Here is a 21035-nt window from a genome sequence, read left to right on the forward strand (position 1 = left end):
CCTTTTTCAGATATTTTATACATCTGATGGACCCTTCCTTTTTCTTTTGGTTTATCTTCATTAAGCACCTTATTTTTCATTTGCTGAACACTTACGCTTTGTGTATACTTAAAACGCTTACTTTAAAAATTGTTTATAGGCTGTAATCACATGGCTCTTACTAGTGTTCTTGGCTACATTGTAGTGTTTCCTAATAACTTATGCTTTGCAAGAAATGGATCTCAGTTTTGGTGCTGTGAAACTTGGCAATGTCCTTCTCAGGCAGCTGCTCCACAGCCTACAGCCAGTGAAGAATTGCTGCTGTTTCCCAGCTGCATGCTCTACTCCATAGTCCAGTAAAAGCTCTTTGCAATGAGTGACATTTGCAAAGACCTTCTTTCCATGTCGGGCCATACTCTGAAGGACGGGGGCTTTGGAAGTCAACCCATGCATTTAAGGATAAGCATCCCTACTGTAACTCTGACATCATGTCATGATCTACTCATTGACATTCCACCTCTGCCATCTGGCCACACAGCCTGCAGCAGAAAGGCCCTAACCCTAACTCTGTCTCCCTACACACACACACACACACACACACACACACACACACACACACACACACACACACACACAAAGTACTAGCAATAAGCCCACCTGCTCCCCTAAGTCCCCACAATCAGAGAGTTAACCCAAAACTATTACACATTGCATTAGACATTCCACAAGCTGGGAATGTGGGATGACATGGAGGGCACCCTCCACTCCCCAGAGTGTAGACCACAGGACTATAACTGGGACCTCTCAGAGGAAATGGACGCCCTTCGCTGTGACACCAGTTTCTGCAGCTTCAGACCCAGAGTGGTATGAAAACCAGTCTCACAGAAGGGACTTCTACACATCAGTGATATGGGAAAGGGTTCTGTCTTAGTTAGGGTTTCTATTGCTGTGAAGAGACACCATGACCACAACAACTCTTATAAAGGAAAACATTTAACTGAGGTGGCAACTTACAGTTTTAGAGGTTTAGTCCATTATCATCATGGTGTGACATGGTGGCGTGCAGGCAGACATGAATGGAGCTGAGAGTCCTCCATCTTGAACTGCAGGCAACAGGAAGTGAACTAAGACACTGGGCGTGGCTTGAGCATATATGAGACCTCAAAGCCCACCTCCACAGTCACACACTTCCTCCAACAAGGCCATACCTACTCCAACAAAGCCATACCTCCTAATAGTGCCATTCCTTTGGCACCCACTCCCATTTTCTTTCAGACCACCACAGGTTCCATTCACTGGTGTCCTTTCAACAGCCATCCCACACTAGTGAATGCACCAGAGCCTCCTCACCAACATCCCCTACCCAATGTGCCCATACCACAGTCCTCTTGCAATGATCTCTTTACCCACATAACATCACACCCTTACCAACATTCCCACTGCACTATCCCCTCACATCTCCTTACCAATATTCTCCTGTCAACACTCCATGATAGTCATGCACTCATCAACATCCCATCTCCAACCTACCAAACATCGCTACATCAATATCCTAATAATACCCATACCCCTATAACCTCAATAATATCTGTTACAAACAGCTCCAAACCAAAGTTCCCTCACCATTGTGCTCCTACTAATGACCTCTCACAACCGTCCCGTCACCAGATCCCCTCACTATAGCACCCACAACATCCTCACCAAAAACATACCTTCACCCACAACATCCCCACCAAAAACATACCTTCACAAGCCCTGTGATACCACTCCCTCTGGACAAAAGCTATCTACTTTCTGTGTGTTAGCATCCCCTACCACTGTCCCCTCCTCATATTTCCCCACATCAGCATTTTCTTACCCTCCTTCTACCAATTTCCTTTCACTGCCTTCCCCTTACAATTACCCTCCTTCAACACCATCTCCTCACTGCCTTCTCCACAGCATCTTCCAATCATGACTGTCCAATCACCACCTTCCTTCGGCACCGTCTCCTTACTAAGTTCCCCTCACCCCCTTCCCCTCATCAGAATCCTCTCACTACTTACCCCTCATCAAGACTCTCTCCTCACCTTCTCCCCACCACCTTCCCCCCCACTACCTTCCCCTCATCAACATCTCCTCTCTGATATTCCCCCCAAGAAAACCCCTCACAAATATGACCAAACCACAATTTTCTCACTGTTGTGGTTCTTCCAATGTCCCTTTGCTTATGTGCCTTTAGACGTCTACGTGTCCAAGAATCTGCATAGCAACAGAATAGGTAGTAGCCAGTTCCTACCCCCCCATACACACACACACACAGTCACACCCAAAATGCATACAAGAGCATGTTCAGATGTTCCCGGAATCCTATACCATAATATGGCCATACCATACTAGGCTTCTCTTCACCATGGTGGGAACAGCCCATCTCCTACCCTGCTTTGGGCTCGTGATAGCTATTCTAGTTTTCTTTCCTATGATGAGCCACCACCAAAAAGCAATTTGGGAAGAGGGATTTTACATTTCAATGTTACAATCCATCATTGAGGGAGGTTGGAGCAGGAACTCAAGCAGAAACCACAAAGGAATGATGTTTACTGGCTCACTCCCTCTGGCTCATGCTCAGCCAGCTTTCTTATACAACTCAGGACCACCTGCATAGGCATGGCACAGCCCACAGTGGTCAGGGTCTTCTCACATCAACCAACAATAAAGGCATTTCCCCACATATATGGCCACAGGCCAATCAGATCTCAGCATTCCTCCGCTAAGACTTCCCAGGTGACTCTTGGTTGTAGACAAACTGAGAAGGATACCACTTCATGAAAATGATAACACACCCAACTACTCCTCCTTCACACCCCTGTGATACACATACTGGAGGGAAGAGTTTCAATCCAACCTTCTTTGCTGCCCTGCAGCCTCTCTGGGTTACCACTCCATTTCTGGGTTACAGTGCTGGGGATGTGGCTAGGGTTAGGAACCTAAGTCCAGGAGGCCTAGCAGAATCTCCTCTCTGTCTGCAGAAGGGCCAAAGGAAGCTGTACCCTGGAGAAATAAGTCTTCTGGGCCACTTTTGTGTGTCTCCTTGGTATGAAGGGCAAAGCGTGGGCTGGGGAACTGGATGGGATTGGGTACTAACCTCTGTTCTCAATGCCCTTGGGCATCAGGGAAAGAATACGGAATCCTCACATGTCTGCCTCCTTTCTAAGACAGCCCCAGTCCTTAGTGGGACTCACATTTGAGACATTTCAGACATCTATGAAAGATCCCATGGGACAGAGCAGTATACCCACCGCCTCCAAGCTCCCACTCCACTTGCAAGCACAGCCACAGCATGCTCCTGCATTCTGACAGAGCTCTGAGCCAAGGACCTTCACCACTGAAGTCCTATGGAACCCTGAGCCTTGGAAGGGAGTAATCCCCCTGCACTGGCGCCACACCAGCTTTTTCAGCCTAGCTCTTCCAAAGCTAGGGTAATGCAGGCTCCATCCTACTGGTGGTACATAGGTGTGAGTTCAGGGACAGACAGACAGACAGACAGACAGACACACACACACACACACACACACACACACACACACACACACACACACCAGTCCTCTGGGACCCAGGATGCTGTTGTAAAGGATAAACAGAATCAACCCTGAGAGATGCTTAAGAAAATGCTCTTCGGGGCCAGCAAGGGGCAACACCCCAGAGTCCTCCTTGTTCTATCTCTGGCACGAGCACAGGCATTTGTTACACACAAGTTGGCCAGGGCCCCTCACCGGACCTGGGCTGGCCCTCCCAAGCACCATGTTAGGTTCGTTCTAATTTGTAGGAACTTCCTGCATTGAAGAATTCCACCCCTTTGCCTGTAACACATGTGAAATCTCTGTTCGTGTTGCTTCTCCTGGTTGACAAATGACTGAAATTTTCAGATAGCAAATCTATCCTAAAAGGCATTTAGATTTTATGCCTCACTTGGGAAGAACATACCACAAGCTGTTTTCTTTTTATATCCTGTGTTAATAAGTACAACCATACTTGGGAGATTTTTCATGGAATGGCGCATCTGAAAGTCATTGGGGTGGTTTTTTATTAGTAATAGAGAATAGAAACAAGAAGCGACCAACAGAACATCTGAGGATGGAGGATGGGGTGAGCCCCGTGAAGGTGGCAGGGAAGCTAGGAGTAGACTGTCTAGCGAAGGGAGAGAATGTCCTTACAATCCTCCGGAGCCAGACATTCCCCAGTGTGAGGGCTTTGAGCACTACACCGTGAAGGTGGCAGGGAAGCTAGGAGTAGACTGTCTAGCGAAGGGAGAGAATGTCCTCACAGTCCTCCGGAGCCGGACATTCCCCAGTGTGAGGGCTTTGAGCACTATGGTCTGTTCCTTGCAGCATGGCTGTGCTGGCTGCTCTCATGTCAACTTGACGCACACTGGAGTCATCTGAAAGGAGGGAGCCTCAGCTGAGAAAATGCCTCATAAAATCCAGCTGTGGGGCATTTTCTTAATGAGTGGTTGGTGGGGGAGGGCCCAGCCCATTGTGGGTGGTGCTATCTCTGGACTGGTGGTCCTGAGTTCTGTAAAAAGGGAGTCTGAGCAAGCCAAGGGAAGCAAGCCAGTAAATATCACCCTTCCATGGCCTCTGCATCAGCTCCTGCCTCCAGGTTCCTGCCCTGTTTGAGTTCCATATTGTTTGAACAGCAGCAATATGGAAGTGTGAGCCAAATAAACCCTTTCCTCCCCAACTTGCTTTTTGACCGTGGTGTTTTGTCACAGCAATGGTAATCCTAACTAAGTCAAGGCAATGAATCCAGTGCTCAGAGCATCCTAGAGCTCTGGGAAACCTGGGGCTGGGACTCTCACTTCATTACTCACAGTCCAAGGGGTACACCCTCTGGCCCTGATCCCAATCCCAGGCTTAGCCCTTGGCCTTGCCCCCAAACCAAAGCACACCAGGCAGGTTTGTGCTCAGGATTTACTAGAAGCCACAGGTTAACAGAGAGTGTCAGGCTGCATGCCTGCAGGAGACTGCCCCCAATCAGGCCCTACCCCCTACCCCAGCCACATCTGTTGCATCTTCTGATCCTACATAGACAGCTGTGTGTAGAGCTCCATCCAGACCCTGCTGATGTCATGCCTGAGTCTTCCCCCAAAGCAAGGGTCACTTAAGATAGGTGAGGATCACTGAAAGTTAGACCGCCCATGGCGTGGGCAGGAAGAGGGTGCGGGGTGGGGGGTCCTCTTCACTCCGTCCTTGCTTCTAGGCTTTCCAGCACCAGTGCAGCCTGCGTCTTGGCTTCCTGCAGAAGGCTGGAGATTCGATGGCGTATCTGACAGACAGAGGGACATGTCACCCTACCACCTCCACGCTTGCTGTGGCCTGCTGCTCCTAACAGAAAAGTCCCAGGCTCCTCCTGCCACCTCCCCATGCTATACCCACCTCACAGTGACTAGGGTCATCTCGAACAGCCACTCCTGGATTTCTCAGTGTGGGTAGGGGCCACTGACCCTCCACAGACTCCCATCCCATTTCTGCTACTTCTCACCAGACTGCTGAGGGTAGAGCTGTGTCCATAAGACCCAGGGGCAGAGCTCACATGGTTCATACTGTCTAAAGTTGATCAGGGAGGGGCTCGACCCCAAAGATGCCCAATTGCTAGCATTCTATGTAAGAAATGAGCCCTTAAAAAAAATCTTTTCGAAATTGTCACAAATGTCTAAGAGACAGATGCTTCAGAATGGCTGCCAGAGTTAGGGTAGGGAACAGTGTGTGTGCTGATTGACAAAGGGATCCTTCAAAACAATAAAAATGTCCTGGAACTTGCTAGAGCAATGGCTATACATTACTGTGAATGTGCAAAAATGCTACTGAATTCTATACTTTAATATAGCAATGTATATGTTCTGTGATTTTTATCTCAATAACACAATCAAATTGCCATGCAGCTGTTATGAATGCTGAGGTTTGATTCATTTCTTAAAGCTATTGTTTTCCCAGTCTCTGGGGTGTTGGTGCTTGGGGGTCCCCAGCCTGGAGTGGCCAAGCCTTCAGTTCTACCATGAGAGCCAGGAAGATGGTATGGATACAGCAGTACTATTTAGCAACTTTTCATCTCCTAGCCAGGTCTGGACCCATGGGAAGGGAATGTCAAAGTATGCCTACAGACACCTGGCCACTCTGTACCCATGGCTCCTGGAGAGATAGCAAGGGCCTATTCCTTCCGATGGCCAGCAAGAATCATCCCTGCCCACAGTAGACATGGCAGGTCCCTGGGTGGGGCCTGGCATCAAGTCTTCCCCTGCCTACCTTCTGTTTAAATGCATCATCAGTCATGTCCTTCAAGTTGATGAGCACATTGAAGTATGCACCAAACACACCCATCTCCAAGGCCTTGGCTGCCACCTGCAGGGACACCAGTGAAAGGGGCTGGTTCTGGACCCACAGTGCCACTGTGCCTCTTGAAAATCTCAACCCTCTCGTCAAGACTGAGCAAGCTGATCCATCCTATGGGCTGACAGGCAAGGGACCTGCATTCTTTTTTGTTTGTTTGCTTGCTTGTTTTTTGAGACAGGGTTTCTCTGTGTAGTTTTGGCACCTTTCCTGGAACTCACGCTGTAGCCCAGGCTGGCCTCAGACTCACAGAGATCCACCTGCCTTTGCTTCCTGCGTGCTGGGATTAAAGGCGTGCACCACCACCGCCCGGCTACCTGCATTCTTCATACCATTAAGCCTGGCCCTACCCGCGGAGATCAGGCTACCAGGGTCATTTTGGTCTGAGACCTGAACCTGGAAAAGGAATCCACTCCTAATTTGAAGATGTGGCTCCTGGAGGCCTGAGGAGGCTATACAGGTAGGGGTATGTTCTAGAGGCCGTCAACCCCTCTGAACCTGCCCTCATCAGCTATCTGCCTGCAAACTATGGCCACTCCCAGTATAGAGGATCACTTCTCTGGGGCCTCTGGACCATACACTGAAATGCCCTGCATACTGTAGGGTTCCTGGGTTAGTGGTAGGGGCCATAGGCCATGACTCTGTTTTGACCCATCCCCCACATAGGACACAGATGAATGATGTCTCCTTCCGCAGGCTGCCTCAGGTATTTCCCCATATATAGGGTGGTATATCTGTAAGTGGAGGCTCTGAAGACACCCATGTTGCTGCTAACTGTGGGACAACATTGAACAAGAATGTCAAGATACCTGAGCTGCTGTGACTCCCTGGCACCCTCATACCTGCAGGTCAGACAAGCAGGCCAGGTTCCCACATAGGGCCAGCTCCTTCAGCACCGGCCATAGCTGGGACACAGTCTCTGCCAGTTTCAGGGGCACGGAAACTGCCTGTCTCAGGCCCTCCTGAAGAGCACATGCACGCCTAGAACCCAGGCGGTGAAATGTGAGTTGGGGGCAGAGCGCAGTCTGATCCCAACCAGCACACTCCCTCCCCATAGGCTGAGCACACAGACTCAGGAGGGACAAAAAGATCATCGCTCCCTGCCCAGGGTGCACCTGTGCCAACTCCCCAGACACTGAAAGCCATGGCCCAGAGGGTCCAGCAGGGCCACCTGGCCAATACCATGCTCACCTGTCCCTCTCTTCAGGTGTGTTCTTGGGCAGCTTTATTGCCTCCTATAGAGAAAAAAAGACCAAAACACACATGGTAAGATGCCATGAGGGGCTGGCTGTGTCCCCTGGCCATGCTGGAATGGCAGTGAGGAGGACTGTGTCCGGGGACATGGCAGCATGGGCAGCGCTTATCCATGGCCTCCAGCATGGGCATTTCCCACCTAAGTGCATCACATGCTACAGGCCACAGGCAAGGACACCTTCTTTGGAGACGATGTTTCTATTAGTGTACAGACCTTGGCACCTGGGTGTGGGTATCATAGGCCCCCATGGCCACCTGGAGAAGACATGTAAGTGGCATTCTCTGGGGACCTTGCTTCTAGACAAGGACACCAAGAGCCTTTTAAGGCCCTGAATTCTTCCCATCCTCCTCCGCACAGTACCAGGTTCTCCTAGTGCCAACTCCAATTTAAAATAATGCAAACCACTTTACCATGCCCAGTCTAAACACACAAGAGTGAAGGTGGTGCTGGGAGCTCTAAGGCCTTCTCTGCCATGGTGCCACATCCCTTGTCCCTGGCTGTCTGTAGACCGGGCCTTTTCCCTGAATGGCTCCAGCAAAGGTTTGTGATTTCACAGGAAGGGACTGTGTGTGTGATAAGTCCCAGCCTCCCACAGCATCCTTCAATCTTGCAGGATGAGACAGGATGGGGGGAAGCTGGCTAGGGGGTGCACACACTGTTGTTGGGTATATCCACCCAGATCGCTGCCAGAAAGTCCTTGTCAGTGGCCCTTCTATCAGCCGTGAGGGACAGCAGAGACTGAGCAGACACTCAGTGCCCCAGTCAGCTTGTCACTGTGTCGTAACAGGTACCTCTCCTCCTGCATGGGGAACGTGGCCCCCCGTTTAGCCTCTTGTCTTTGCTGTGACCTCCCTGCTACAGCCCACATCATCAGTTCTGTTTCCTAATTTAGTGCACGTTTTATCATGTTTTCATTTTTTGTTTTTATGGGTTTTTTGTTTTATTATTTTTGTTGCTTTATTGTTTTTTTATTGTCTCAATGAGAAAAGTACATAGCTAGCATTTTGCTTCTAGAAATTTCCTAAGTACTTAGTGGCTCTTTCCTTGTTTGTTTGTTCATTTATTCCCAAACATTCATCTTCTTGCTGCACGTGAAGGACATTAATCAACCCCACGCTTACACAAACTTCAGTTCATATTATTTTATATCGCCTTGTGTGCTTTTGATGCTTATTGTCTGTTTTCTCTGCTGCCCTCAGTTAATTTTCATTTATCTGACTTTCTCTTACAGTTTTTTTGAGCCTTCATCTTATTTGTTACTTCTAATCTCTAATGTTAGGGTTGCCTCTGAATTTCTAATATTTATATCTAAACTAACATTTCCCTTTAAATGCCTCTCATCTCTCTTTGTCTTTATATCTCTGCCTGGGGCTGTGTGTGAGTCTGTCTGTGTCTCTGTCTGTGTGTCTTCCTCTGCCTGTGTGTGTGTTCACACGTCTCAGTCACTCTTCGTCTCTGTCACTCTGCTCTTATCTCTGTCTCTACCTCCACCTCTCTAACCATTTCTTTCATCTTTCCAGAGGCTGGCCCTTGCCATGTCTTCCCTTCTGCCCACAACCTCTAATTACTTTTCAAGATGATTTTTCCACCTCCGAACTCTCCTCATGGTTCCTGCTATCTTGTGGCTGAGGGGGGCTTTCCAGTCTAAGTCCCTAATCTCCACATTTGTTCTGTTAAGATTTCTATGACTTCCTTGGAGCTCTGGCCTGCTGGAGGGGTCAGGACAGGGGGCTGCCCCTGAAGTTTGCCCCTCACCAGGGCACAGGGCTGGCCTCCATGGTGGGCCACATGACCTACAGGCAATAGGCTTCCTTCCTGCAGGTCTCTAGAATCTGAGGTCCTGCTCTCTCACACATCTCTGGCCTGGAAGCCAAGATCTTGGCTGGCCAATATGTGAGAAGTGTCTACTGTTACGTTCAATGTTGCCAGCCAGTATCCCTCCAGGAACCCCCACTTCCAGGGTCCCCCATTCTGGAGTCCTGCCCTCCTAATTCCCTTCTCTGGGGCAAGGTCCATGCTCTCCAGGCCTAGACCCTCAAGATTGCTGAAAGTAGGGCTTCCTAGAATATTGGCAGATCATGCCACCTTCCCAGTGCCCTGCCCCTGGCTCCAAATTTGCAGGCTGCTATGGCTAGCAAGCCTAGGCCTGGCAATTCTGCACTCTTACCAAACAGGCAGCAAAAGCCTGGGCGTCAGCATCCACCAATGGGATCAGCTGGGCAGAGGCCGCATGGAAGGGTGGGATCAGGCGCCGCATGGTGGAGTCCAGGTGATCAAACTGACGCCGCCCGTAGGTCATCTGGCCCACCATGGAGGCCAGGGCTGCACCCTGGTAAGAAGCAAGCTGTGGGGGCCACCCAGGGTCCTGGCTACCCCAGGCCAGAGCCCAGCAGGGAACCCCAAGTGCAGGGAAATGAGCTTTGGAATCTCATCCTGCAGGGTCCCCCACTACGGAGTCCCTGACCCCTGAGTCCCACCCTCCAGAATCCCCCACAATGCCCCGCCCCGCGCCTGGGTCCTGCCATCTATGGCTCCGCCCTCAGTGGGTCACTTCAGGTGCTCACCAGGGCTGCAACAGCTGCAGCTACAGAGCCGCCGCCAGGGGCAGCAGAGCGGGCGCCCACCTCCCGAACAAAATTGAGCAGCGACTTGTCCATCAGGCCCTTTTCGGGTCCACTAGCCGGAACCAGGTACCTACCAGTGGGAGGGGCTTAAAGAAGGGGAGACACACCCCCTTAACCCCAGCCCCAAGCTGAGAGCCTGGAGAGAAGGGAAGCAGGCCGGCCAGGAGGCAGGCCGGGAGGGGGCGGGGCCGAAGCACGCAAAGAAGTTGGAGGATCAGGCATCAGGCTGGATTTGGGGACCAGAGACGTGAAGATGAGGAGGAAGTGGAGGGGGAGGAGGGGTAAAGCAAGGAAAGGAGGAGCAGGAAGTGGGCAGAGTGGGGGCAGGGATGTGAGGCCTCACTCGATGATCCTCTCCTTTGGGTCGAAGGGTGCCAGGGAATCCAGGCCCAGCCGGTTCACCACCTGGAGAGTGGACATCTCACCTTAGCCAAGTGCAGCTTAGCTTTCACCTTGACAAGTTTTGCCCACACTGCCTTCCCAGGAACCCTACCAGTTTGCTTCCTGACAGGTTGAGATACACGCGAAACACTCCACGCTCCCAGCGAAAACACAACAAAGAAATGGTTGCCCACCCCTTCCCTCACAACGGAGCCTTGGGACGGGGCGGGGCGGGGGGGGGGGGACACTAAACTCTCTTTTTGGAATTGGACTCTAATTCAGAATCTAACAGACAGAGTCTTACAATCCGGGGCAACCTTGATTCACCTGAACATAAATGTCAGGAAAACTGAGTTTCACCCAAATCCAGGATACAGTTAAAACAGTCCCATGTAAGACTAGAATTCATCTCAACAAAAAACCATTTGACCCGTTATGAAGCTACGCAGCGGTAACAACAGGTCTCCCTTTCTAAAAGCAGAAAGGGACCCACACACTTGAAGGACACAAGTCAGGTGCACTCCAAACGTGGTTATGGAGATGGGTAAAGGATGCCATCTAAGAGTTAGGTCACAGAATCAGCAAGCAGTAAGGAATACTTCCCATGAGAGGGTGGAAAAAGAAAACAATTCCTCTGGAGATGCAGCCACCTCCAGAGCAGATCCTGGGCCCTGGAGCAATTGAGCAAAGGTACCATACCAAGCAGGACTGCTTTAGAAGAGAATCATGTGTAGATGGAACCAGGGGAGGTATAGCCAGGGACCTGTGTACCCAAATCCATAAACGGTGGGCTACAGGGGTGTAAGGGACCTGATGGAGGGGGCTGACTCTTCACAGGGGTGGCCAGCCCAGGAGTTAAGAAGGCAAAGAACATACAATTTGTATAGTACAAGTCACACAGGAAAACTTCCTAATGTTCTAAACAACAATGAAAATAGAAAATCTTCTAACTACAAGTCAAGAGCTGGCCACAGAGCTTGGTCAGTAAAGTACTTGCCAGCCAAGCACAAAGCCTTGAGTTAGAGCCCCAGGACCCATGTCAAAACTAATTAATTAAAAATCCTGGACCCATGTCAAAACTAATTAATTAAAAATCCTGGCATGGTGGCAAGCACATTACTTGTAATCCCAATGTTGAGGAAATGGAGACAGGAGGACCAGCCTACTTGGTGAGTTCCAGGTCAGTGAGAGACCCTGGGTTGAAAAAAAAAAAAAAGATGGAAGCACCTTAGAAATGTGACACCTGAGCACTGTGGTGGTGGTAGCACATCCGGAGAGGCAGGTGGATCTCTGTTAGTTCGAGACCATCCTGGTCTACAGAGTGATTTCCAGGACAGCCAGGACTGTTAACAGAGAGGAACCAAAAAAAAAAAAAAAAAAAAAAAAAGAAAAAAGAAAGAAAATGTGACACCTGAAGTTGTCTTCTGTCTTACATACACACACACACACACACACACACACACACACACACACACACTCCAGGCAATAAAACGAAGGACTTGAAGGAAGAAGGTTTTGGATTTTGGGTGGGCCCTTCTGGAAATATCAGCTTGGTTCTGGAGCAGCTAAAGGCCTACAGCCTCCATGCCGCCCTTGGCATCTCATTCCCAAAATGAGTGCAGCCCACCAGCCGTATCCGGTGCTCCTCCTCCAGAACAAACAGATTCTCCTTGTCACAGTAGAAGGCTGCGGCATCCAGTAAGGCCTTCAGAGGCACCAGGCCCACCAGCTGCGAGCCCACCACTGGGAGATTCAGCTCCTGTGAGACAGAGGCGAGGAGGTCAGTGTCTGGGGGTTTCTGAGCGTGAGAAGGCTGTGGTCAACTGCCCTACCCACCTGAGCCTCTCTGCAGGTCTCCTCATAGACTGTGTGCAGAGCTGTGACCTCAAAGTCCAGGAGGTTTGTGGAGACCTGAGCCAGGTTCTTCTCGTCCAGGTACCAGCCGATGCCCTGAACCTTTTTCAGACGTCCTGGCTACAAAGAGATGCATTCCCCAGCCTGGGCTAAGAATCTGATCTCTAGTGGCCCCTGCCCAGACTTCGTAATGCCTGGCTCTGAGACCCTCTTGTACTTGTGTTCCCTAGCCAGATGAGTCAGGCAAGGTAGCCCCCGATAACTAGATTGTCACTGTGGCTCTCCTTGCTATTTCTATCTTCCTTGGTCTGGCTAGAGAGACAGGCAAAACCTCACCTACCACATGAAAACTGAGGCCCCAAAGTCTAGGTTTGGTGCTAATCTCTGACCATACCATGTTCTAGAGACCTAGGGACACTGATGTGGGAAGCCAGGGGAAGTCCCAGCTCCCCTTGTCATCCATCTCCCACCCACTTGCCACCTCAGTCACTCTGATCCTCTCTTTGATGACCTGAGTGAACCAGGAGCTGTGACCTCACTTTGGAAGGGGCACAAAGGACTCCAGGGTCTCTGTGTTTCATGTTGTGCCTATAGACAGCTGATTCTGCAGGAAGCTAGGCTCCTGGGGCCTCACTGCCTAGTAAGATGTGAGGATGGGACAGATGGGAAGATGACTTGTGGTCACCATGTATGTCTGTCACCTGTCTCTGAGATGGACTCTGAAGAAATGACGCTCAAGCTAGCTGACAACTTCTATGCAGATCTGGCGAGGAAGCTTCCTCAGAACACCTGAAGAGTTCCAGAGGCACTGGGGGAGGGCGGGGGTGCATATTTAGAGCATCTGGAAGGATGTGAAGACATCTGGGACTGCTAGGCAGCTGTCTACACAGAAACCTGACCCTGTCTGCTTCTGTGGTAAAGTCTGTTAAAATAAAGGCAACTGGGGCTGCCAGAGAGATGGCCCGGTGGTTAAGAGGACCTGGGTTCGATTCTCAGCACCCACATGATGGCTCATCATCATAAGTAACGGACCCAACACCCTCTTCTGGCACATATGCAGCAAAACACATATGATTTTTTGAAGGAGATCCTCAGTTTCAAACACTGGACTCACCGTGAGACCCCACAGGGCTATGACACCAAGGTGAACAGTCTCCTCAGGGGGTTCCAAGGAAGATCCCTGGGGCATGGGACAGCCAGCCAGAAGCTACCCACCTGGTCTTTCCCACGGCCCTGCTCCCGCAGGTTGAGAGCAATCCGATGGGCCTGTTCCTTGGTGCTGAGCAGGTTGATGTTGAAGGCAATGAGGAACTTCCGGGCACCTGTGACGGTGGCGCCCCAACTGGGGACGAAGGAGCTGGGGCCGAAGTCAGGCGCCCACTCGGCCTGCTTGAGCTGCAGGAACATTCACATGAGGTGAGGTGGAGGGGCCCAGACCATCCCATTCTCTCCAGGGGGGAAAAATGTCAGGGAGGCCACCCTCGGACTCCCAGCCACCTATGGGGCGGCACCTTCTCAGGCAGGGCCTCATACTCTCCAGCCCGGATCGCCGGCAGGGTCTGGCGACTGGGTGTCTGTGCTGCCTCACCATAGAGGTATACTGCAAAGGAACCCAGCTGGTCAGGTGCTTGTCTGGGTAGAATCCAGCATCCTCACTCCCACAGGGGTCCAGGCAAGGTAGCTCCTCCAACCGCAGCTGGGGGTAGATCTTCCTTGGCTTACTCTCTCTGGGGAGCCCCGCCTTCTCCATACTCTTTGGAGTAGGTATTGCAATGCAGATGGCATAGCATATGCCTTCCATCCACCCCAAACCAGTGCCATCGAAGAGGACATGTTTATAGGAGTCAGGGTGGGGTATGTGGGGAACGCTGATGGAATACTCTTTTAAAAAATGTATTTTTACAGCTGGGTGGCAGTGGCACATGCCTTTAATCCCAGCACTCGGAAAGCAGAGCCAGGTGGATCTCTGTGAGTTCAAGGCCAGCCTGGTCTACAGAATGAGATCCAGGACAGGCACCAAAGCTACATAGAGAAACCCTGTCTTGAAAAACCAAAAAAAAAAAAAAAAAGGATTTTTACTGTGTGGTGAACCTGTCCTCATAGGAGGAAAAAAAAAAAAAACAGAACACGGGCCTTAGCCTCAGATGTTAGCTTGTGGCTTGTGTTTATGGCAGCACCAAGGCCTGGCTGGGTCCCACTCTGTACTGCCTTATGGACTGTCTATCCTGGTGTGTCCCCCAACACTATGCTGTGCATCCTGTTCCTAGTTTGTCTCATATCATTTTCTTGATCTAGTTTCCTCCAATGAAATCTTTTCCCCCCATTTTTTCATGTGTATATGGTATGCATTTGTGTATGCATGTTTATGCCTTTGCATGGGCTCCTTACATGTATGCATATGCATGGGGAGGTCCAGGGTTGATATCAGGAATCATCCTTAATCATTCTTTAACTTCATTCATGGAGGTGAGTCTCTCAGTCAGACCCAGAACTCCCTGGCATGGCAAGTCTTGCTAACTAGCTTGTTCTGTCTCTGCCTTACAAAGCTGGAATTACAGGTGCCTCACCATGCCCATCTGCACTTATGGAGATTCCTGGAAATCTGAACTCTGGTCCTCATGCTTGAGAGGCAAGTGCTTAAACCAGTGAGCCATCTCCCCAGCCCCAAATTCTGTTTACAAGGCATAGACTTTTTAGTCTCCAGGCTCAGCAAGCTAACCTGCTTTACCATGTGGTCAAACAATGTCTGTTCTGGAATGATCTTTTTGTACATTGTGAAGATGTATCTTTGCCAAAGTGCCTTCTGGTTGGTTTAATAAAAGGATGACTGACAATAGTTAAGCAGGAAGAGGCTAGGCTGGAAAGCCAAACTGAGAGGGCACTGGGAAGAAGGGCAGAGTGATGAGGAGTTGCCAGTGAGACATGGAGGAAGCAGATGAACATGCCATGCTAAAAAAAAAAAAAAAAAGGTACCACCATGTGGTAGAGCGTAGATAAGAAATATGGATTAATTTAAGTTGAAAAAGCTAAATAGTAATAAGCCTAAGCTATCAGCCGAGCATTTATAATTAATAATAAGTCTCTGTGTGGTTATTTGGGAGCAGCTAGTAGGACAGAGCTGACTGGTGGGACACAGAAAAGTCTGCCTACAAATGTCCACTGCCTAACAAGCAGGATGGGACATGCAGCTGCACTCTGCTGTGGCTGTGATTTCAGCTTGCATTTGTTTCATTGTCTAAGAAGCTAAGGCTGGTGGCTTTCTCACAGTACTCTTTCTTTTTTGGAAGTGATCTGCATTCTTTTTGTTTGGGTTTTTTGTTTGTTTGTTTGTTTTGCAATGTTTTGTTTTGGTTTTAGTTTTGGTTGTTTTGTTTTGTTTTGTTTGTTTGTTTGTCTTTTGAGATAGGGTCTATGTAGCCCAGGCTGTCCTAAAACTCTCTATGTAGAGCAAGCTGGCCTTGAACTCATAGAGATCTGCCTGTCTCTGCCTCCTGAGCACTGGGATTAAAGGTATGTGCCTCCATACTAGGCATGATCTGCATCCTTAAAAGGTGTCAAGACCAGAGAACCAGAGCGTGTGTCAGAAGCCAGAATCCAGAGATGCCCCAAAGCCTATCTTCCCAGGACACTCACCTGGTACATTCAGCTCCTCTGCCAGCCGCTGGCCAAAGACCTTAGCACAAAGCACACACTCATCCATGCTGACGCCCCTCACCGGGATGAAGGGACAAACATCCAGAGCACCCATACGAGGATGCTCTCCTACAGAAAAAGGGGCAGACCATCACCCTTACAGCCTTACACACTGACCATAGAAAGTGGTTGGCAGCAGCAATTCTTCCCAGGCTGGACTAACAGGGATGCCACAGAACATGGGGACTATTTTTGTTGCTATGGCTGTCAAGAGAAGGACTTTATAGACCTGAGTAATGGGTAGGGATTACATAAGCTGGCCATTTATAATACTTTCTTTCCTAAAAAATAAAACCAGGGCCTTCAGTAAGACCTTGCCAGGCTGAAAGTATCTGGTTATGGGCCAGCCCTGCCTTCCCTGGCAGGAGAGAATCCACACCACATCTAGAATACAGTGCCCAGCCCCTCCTAACCTTGGCAAGCCTGTTATCTATTCCTTACCATGACCTCTGAAAACCTCTCCCCGAGAACGGACAGAGGCCTTGGCCTTCTGCCCAGCTCTGTGTGTCCACCAACCTTTGACTCTGCCCACCCCTGCCATTGTGTTTGGTTTTGAGGCAGTTGACAAGTTTGCTTCCTAGTGAGGTGTCCTCTTCTGTCTCCCCAAGGCCTCAGTCTAGTCAAGACCTTGGGATGAGTGAACCCCTGTAGATTATCATAGAATCAGTGAACCCCAAAAGAGAGGTGCCCACTCTAGGGGGCTGCTGATCTCCATAGCCTGTGTCCTAGGGCCATCTCCCTGCCTTTCCCTCAATCCACTCCTGGGAATAGGCACCAAAGCCACACTAGGGCAAACCATATGGCCCTGACCCTAGTCCTGGGGAAGCCTGCCCACAGCCCTGTTGAACTCACACCCCATGTCCATGCCCTGGGCCTGCCCCTCCTAGGACACCATGGCACAAGCTCAGCCTGGAAACTGAGACGTGGGAGGCCTGACCCAGTTCAGGTCCTGAGCTGCCTCACCCTTGTGCTTGCTCATGTCGATGAGTTGTGAGGCTGTGCGGGCCGCGTTGAGGGCTCCCTCGACCACACACTCTGGCTGCCCCACGAAAGTGTAGACGGTGCGGTTGGTGGAGGGTCCAGCGTCAACATCCAGCAGCACACAGCCTGGGGTCTGGGAGATGGCTTGAGAAATGGCATCAATTACCTGGAGACAGAGCCCAACACCATGCCTCAATCCCTATTTGGAAAGGCTGTAGTCTCACACCCAAGTGTGATTTCAAGGAGGAAGTTTGGGGGGGATCCCCCAAAAAGCTAAACTTCAGCCCAAGAACCCACATGGCACAACAAGGAAGGCCCCTGTGGCAGTGGCTGTGGCCACCCCGGGCTCAAGTTGGCCCAGAAAAATAAATAATGGGCCTGCTCCCAACACCCAGACATTCAGAAGGAGTGGACAGAGTGACAGCCTTCCAGTGGGAACAGCAGGGTAAGGACCATTAGCTAATATGGGGGTGGGGGAGCCTGATCCGTGCACAACCTTCCAGATCAGGAGCTGGGCTCAGAGCTCAAACCCCATCCTGAGGACCCCCCTTGCCTCAGTTTCCGCATCATGTAAGGGGGGCCTAATAATAGTGCCTGCCTCACAAGGCTTTATGGGTGAGGAAGGAGTTAATACATGTGGGAATGACCTTTCCTGTGACCTCAAATAACTCTCTATTCTCTACATCTATATTCAAGGTGCTTCATTTTTAGTTAGGAACACTGGGGTCAAGGGACTCACAACTTCCACCAGGAACACTCCCAAATCCCCAGGCCCGCTGCCAGTTCTCCAGAGTCCCCCACATCCATGGAATGTTCCAGAGCTGGCAGAGATGGCTCCTTTGAGGGAGCCAACAGGCTATGGCTCTGCCCGTCCTGGGAAGGCAACCTCCGCCCACACCAAACTCATTCCCTTCTTTGTGACTAGAGCACCCACATATTCTGCCAGCCCTGACGGAGCCTCACCTCCTGGTTGTTCCCCTCTGAGAAATTGGGGACACATTCCACCAGCTGGGACATGGTCAGCACCTGAGTCCAGACGTTCCTCTCAAGAGGCAGTGAAGGGATGTGGAGTGGCAGCTGATGGCCCCGGGACTTTTATACCACCTCACAGCTAGTTTCTTATTAACCAGGGACAGTGTGAAGGGAACCGGAGAGTGTAGGGGTACTCCCAAATTGAGTATGTGCTCTCCAGAATGAGCTTTCCCAAAAGCACATGATCAGGGTCAGAGGGGCACATGCTGAGGACTCTTGGAGGCCTAGAGGGGCAAAGTTCAAGCTAGGGCATCAGGCCAACTTGGGCTCAAGGCCCAGCTTGGTCCAGGGCTGCCTGTTGACTATCCAGATGACACAGTTTTTGCTCTCAGAATGTGGCCTTTCCAGAGGCGGCCCCATGGGACTTCTGGGTTGGTATCTTTTCATAGAGAACCTAGTAGTCCTCAGGGATGGGGTGAGGGGGAAGGCCATGTGTGAGGCCTGGTCCCCCACAGAAGTCATCTTAGCTCAGAGAGGCAGGAGAGAGTATCAGGGTGAGAGCAAGAATGTGTGTAACCATGGGAATTTGTGCAATCCGTGGGGTAGGTGTACATATGAGTGGATATGGATATCAGGCTGCGCTCTCCTACAGCAATCAAGAACCAAGCCAGCCAGCTGGTGGTGGCGCACACCTTTAATCCCAGCACTCAGGAGGCAGAGGCGGGCGGATCTCTGAGTTTGAGGCCAGCCTGGGCTACAGAATGAGTTCCAGGACAGCCAAGGTTACACAAAGAAACCCTATCTTGAAAAACAAAAACAAACAAACAAACAAACAAAAACAAGCCAATTCCTAGAGCTAGAGAAATGGTGTGGGGGTGTATATAAGGATATACGTGAATATGTAGGAGTTGGTGTGAGTGTGCACATGGGTGTTAGTGTGCCTATGCAGGTAGATATTAGAATACATGCACTACGTGGATGACAGCATATATGTGGATGTTGGTTTGCAAGTGGGTGGATGTTAATGTGTGTGTCAACCATGATGTAGGAAAGATGGATACTGGTGCTGTATGTAGGTACTGATGTGAACAAACCTGTACGCATGTATCCTAGTCAGCTTTTCTGTTGCTCTGATGAAACACTCTAACCAAAAGTAACTTGGGGGTTTCTTTCAGCTTACACTTCCAGGTCCCAGTCCATCATTGAGGGAAGTCAAGGCAGGAACTCAACCCGGCGATGAAGCAGAAGCCATGGAGAACAGTGCTTGCTGGTTCCTGGCTCACTCCTAAGGCCAGGACCACCTGCCCAAGGAATAGTTCTGTCCATAACAGGCTGCACTCTCCTACAGCAATCAAGAACCAAGCCAGCCAGCTGGTGGTGTACACCTTTAATCCCAGCACTAAGGAGGCAGAGGCAGGCGGATCTCTGTGAGTTTGAGGCCAGCCTGGGCTACAGAATGAGTTCCAGGACAGCCAAGGTTACACAAAGAAACCCAGTCTTGAAAAACAAAAATAACAAACAAACAAAAACAAGCCAATTCCTAGAGCTAGAGAAATGGTTTAGTACTTAAGAGTACTTGTTCTTGCAGAGGACCTGGGTTCAATTCCCAGCACCCACATGGCAGCTCACAACCATCTGTAACTCCAGTTCCAGGAGATCTGACACCCTCTTCTGACCTGCATGGGCACTGGCACACATATGGTCCACAAATGTACATGCAGGCAAAATATCCATACACATAAAATAAATTTAAAAAATAAGATAATTCCCCACAGACATGGCCATAGACCAGTCTGTGGGGCGTTTACCCACCAACCCCACAGCTCCCCAGAGTTTTCTTGAGTGTGAGCAGCAGGAAATATTAGATAGAAGGATTTATATTGCAGAGATAAACAGAAAATAAAGGATAGCCTCGAGAGGGCCTGGAATCTTTTCCAATGGGTCCCGACTGTCTCTGCCCCAGGGTATTTATAGAGACACCAAGGGGGTGGAGCAAAAGACCTCCCCCTGCCCAGCACAGCCAAGTGCAGACCATCTCAGACACCTGCACTCAGGCCCGTGGTCCTAATCATCCTCTCTATGAGGACCTGCTGGGTAAAGCCATGAGGAACCTGAAAATGGGCTCCCACACCAGTCGGACCTGGGTAATCACTCAATTGAGGTTCTCTGTTCCCAGGAGACTCTAGGTTGCATCAGGTCAATAATAAAAACTAATCAGCACAATGTATATGTTGTGTTAGTATGTGTGCAGTGTTAATGTGTAAGCATGAATGTGTGGGCACTGGGATGAAAACAGATGTTAATGTTTGCATTTATGTAGGTGTTGTGTATCTATATATTCAGGTATTTGTATATGAGTTAATGTTGGTATGAGCATGTATGGATGGTGTGTGTGTGTGTGTGTGTGTGTGTGTGTGTGTGTGTGTTGGTATATGTACAGATATGAGCATTCATGTGTGCATGTTGATGTTGCATGTACATGTGGCTGTTGGGGCAGGTGTAGGTGTGAGTGTACACGTGGTAATTGGTGTGAGAGTGGCAGGTGATGCTGTTGAGTATGATTTGCTATGTGGTATGTGTTCCCAGAGGCAGGCAGGTGAAGAAAGCCCAGGTTTTCCTCACCACTGATTCTGGAGTCAAAACTTCTTAAAGTTTACAGCCCCAACTGCATGAGAATGGTAAGATCTGGCTCATGGCTCCAACTCCCAGATTCCTTCTTTACAATTCTTAATTATAGGTAGAGGCTGGTATATCCCTTCTATATGGGGTCCACAGATCTTATTACAGTCCTGGACACACATGAACATCCCTGTCCTAGATGCCTTTTGTACCCATAAATTTCACAAAGATGCCCGCATGTTCCACAAAGCCTTTGATGGTAGCAGAGTGCTAAGATACATCACCTCACAGCATTGCTGGAAATGGATGAAG

At 50.0% G+C, this 21035-nt stretch overlaps 1 protein-coding gene across 1 annotated transcript; it reads right to left on the reverse strand.

Moving 5' to 3' along the window:
- Positions 1-4914: 4914 nt before the first annotated feature.
- On the reverse strand, positions 4915-18149 carry Ftcd (formimidoyltransferase cyclodeaminase). The gene is made up of 14 exons (XM_059281765.1): positions 18096-18149; positions 17115-17298; positions 16092-16220; positions 13970-14058; positions 13674-13853; positions 12441-12578; positions 12232-12363; positions 10567-10628; positions 10164-10293; positions 9767-9928; positions 7536-7579; positions 7187-7325; positions 6261-6356; positions 4915-5283 (listed from the first exon to the last, which is right to left on the reverse strand). Exons 1-14 carry the CDS (start codon positions 18147-18149, stop codon positions 5197-5199), a joined length of 1626 nt encoding a protein of 541 aa, XP_059137748.1. The 3' UTR covers positions 4915-5196.
- Between the last annotated feature and the right edge of the window lie 2886 nt (positions 18150-21035).

Source organism: Peromyscus eremicus, chromosome 16_21 (genome assembly GCF_949786415.1).
Source record: "Peromyscus eremicus chromosome 16_21, PerEre_H2_v1, whole genome shotgun sequence".
Classification (NCBI taxonomy): Eukaryota; Metazoa; Chordata; class Mammalia; order Rodentia; family Cricetidae; genus Peromyscus; species Peromyscus eremicus.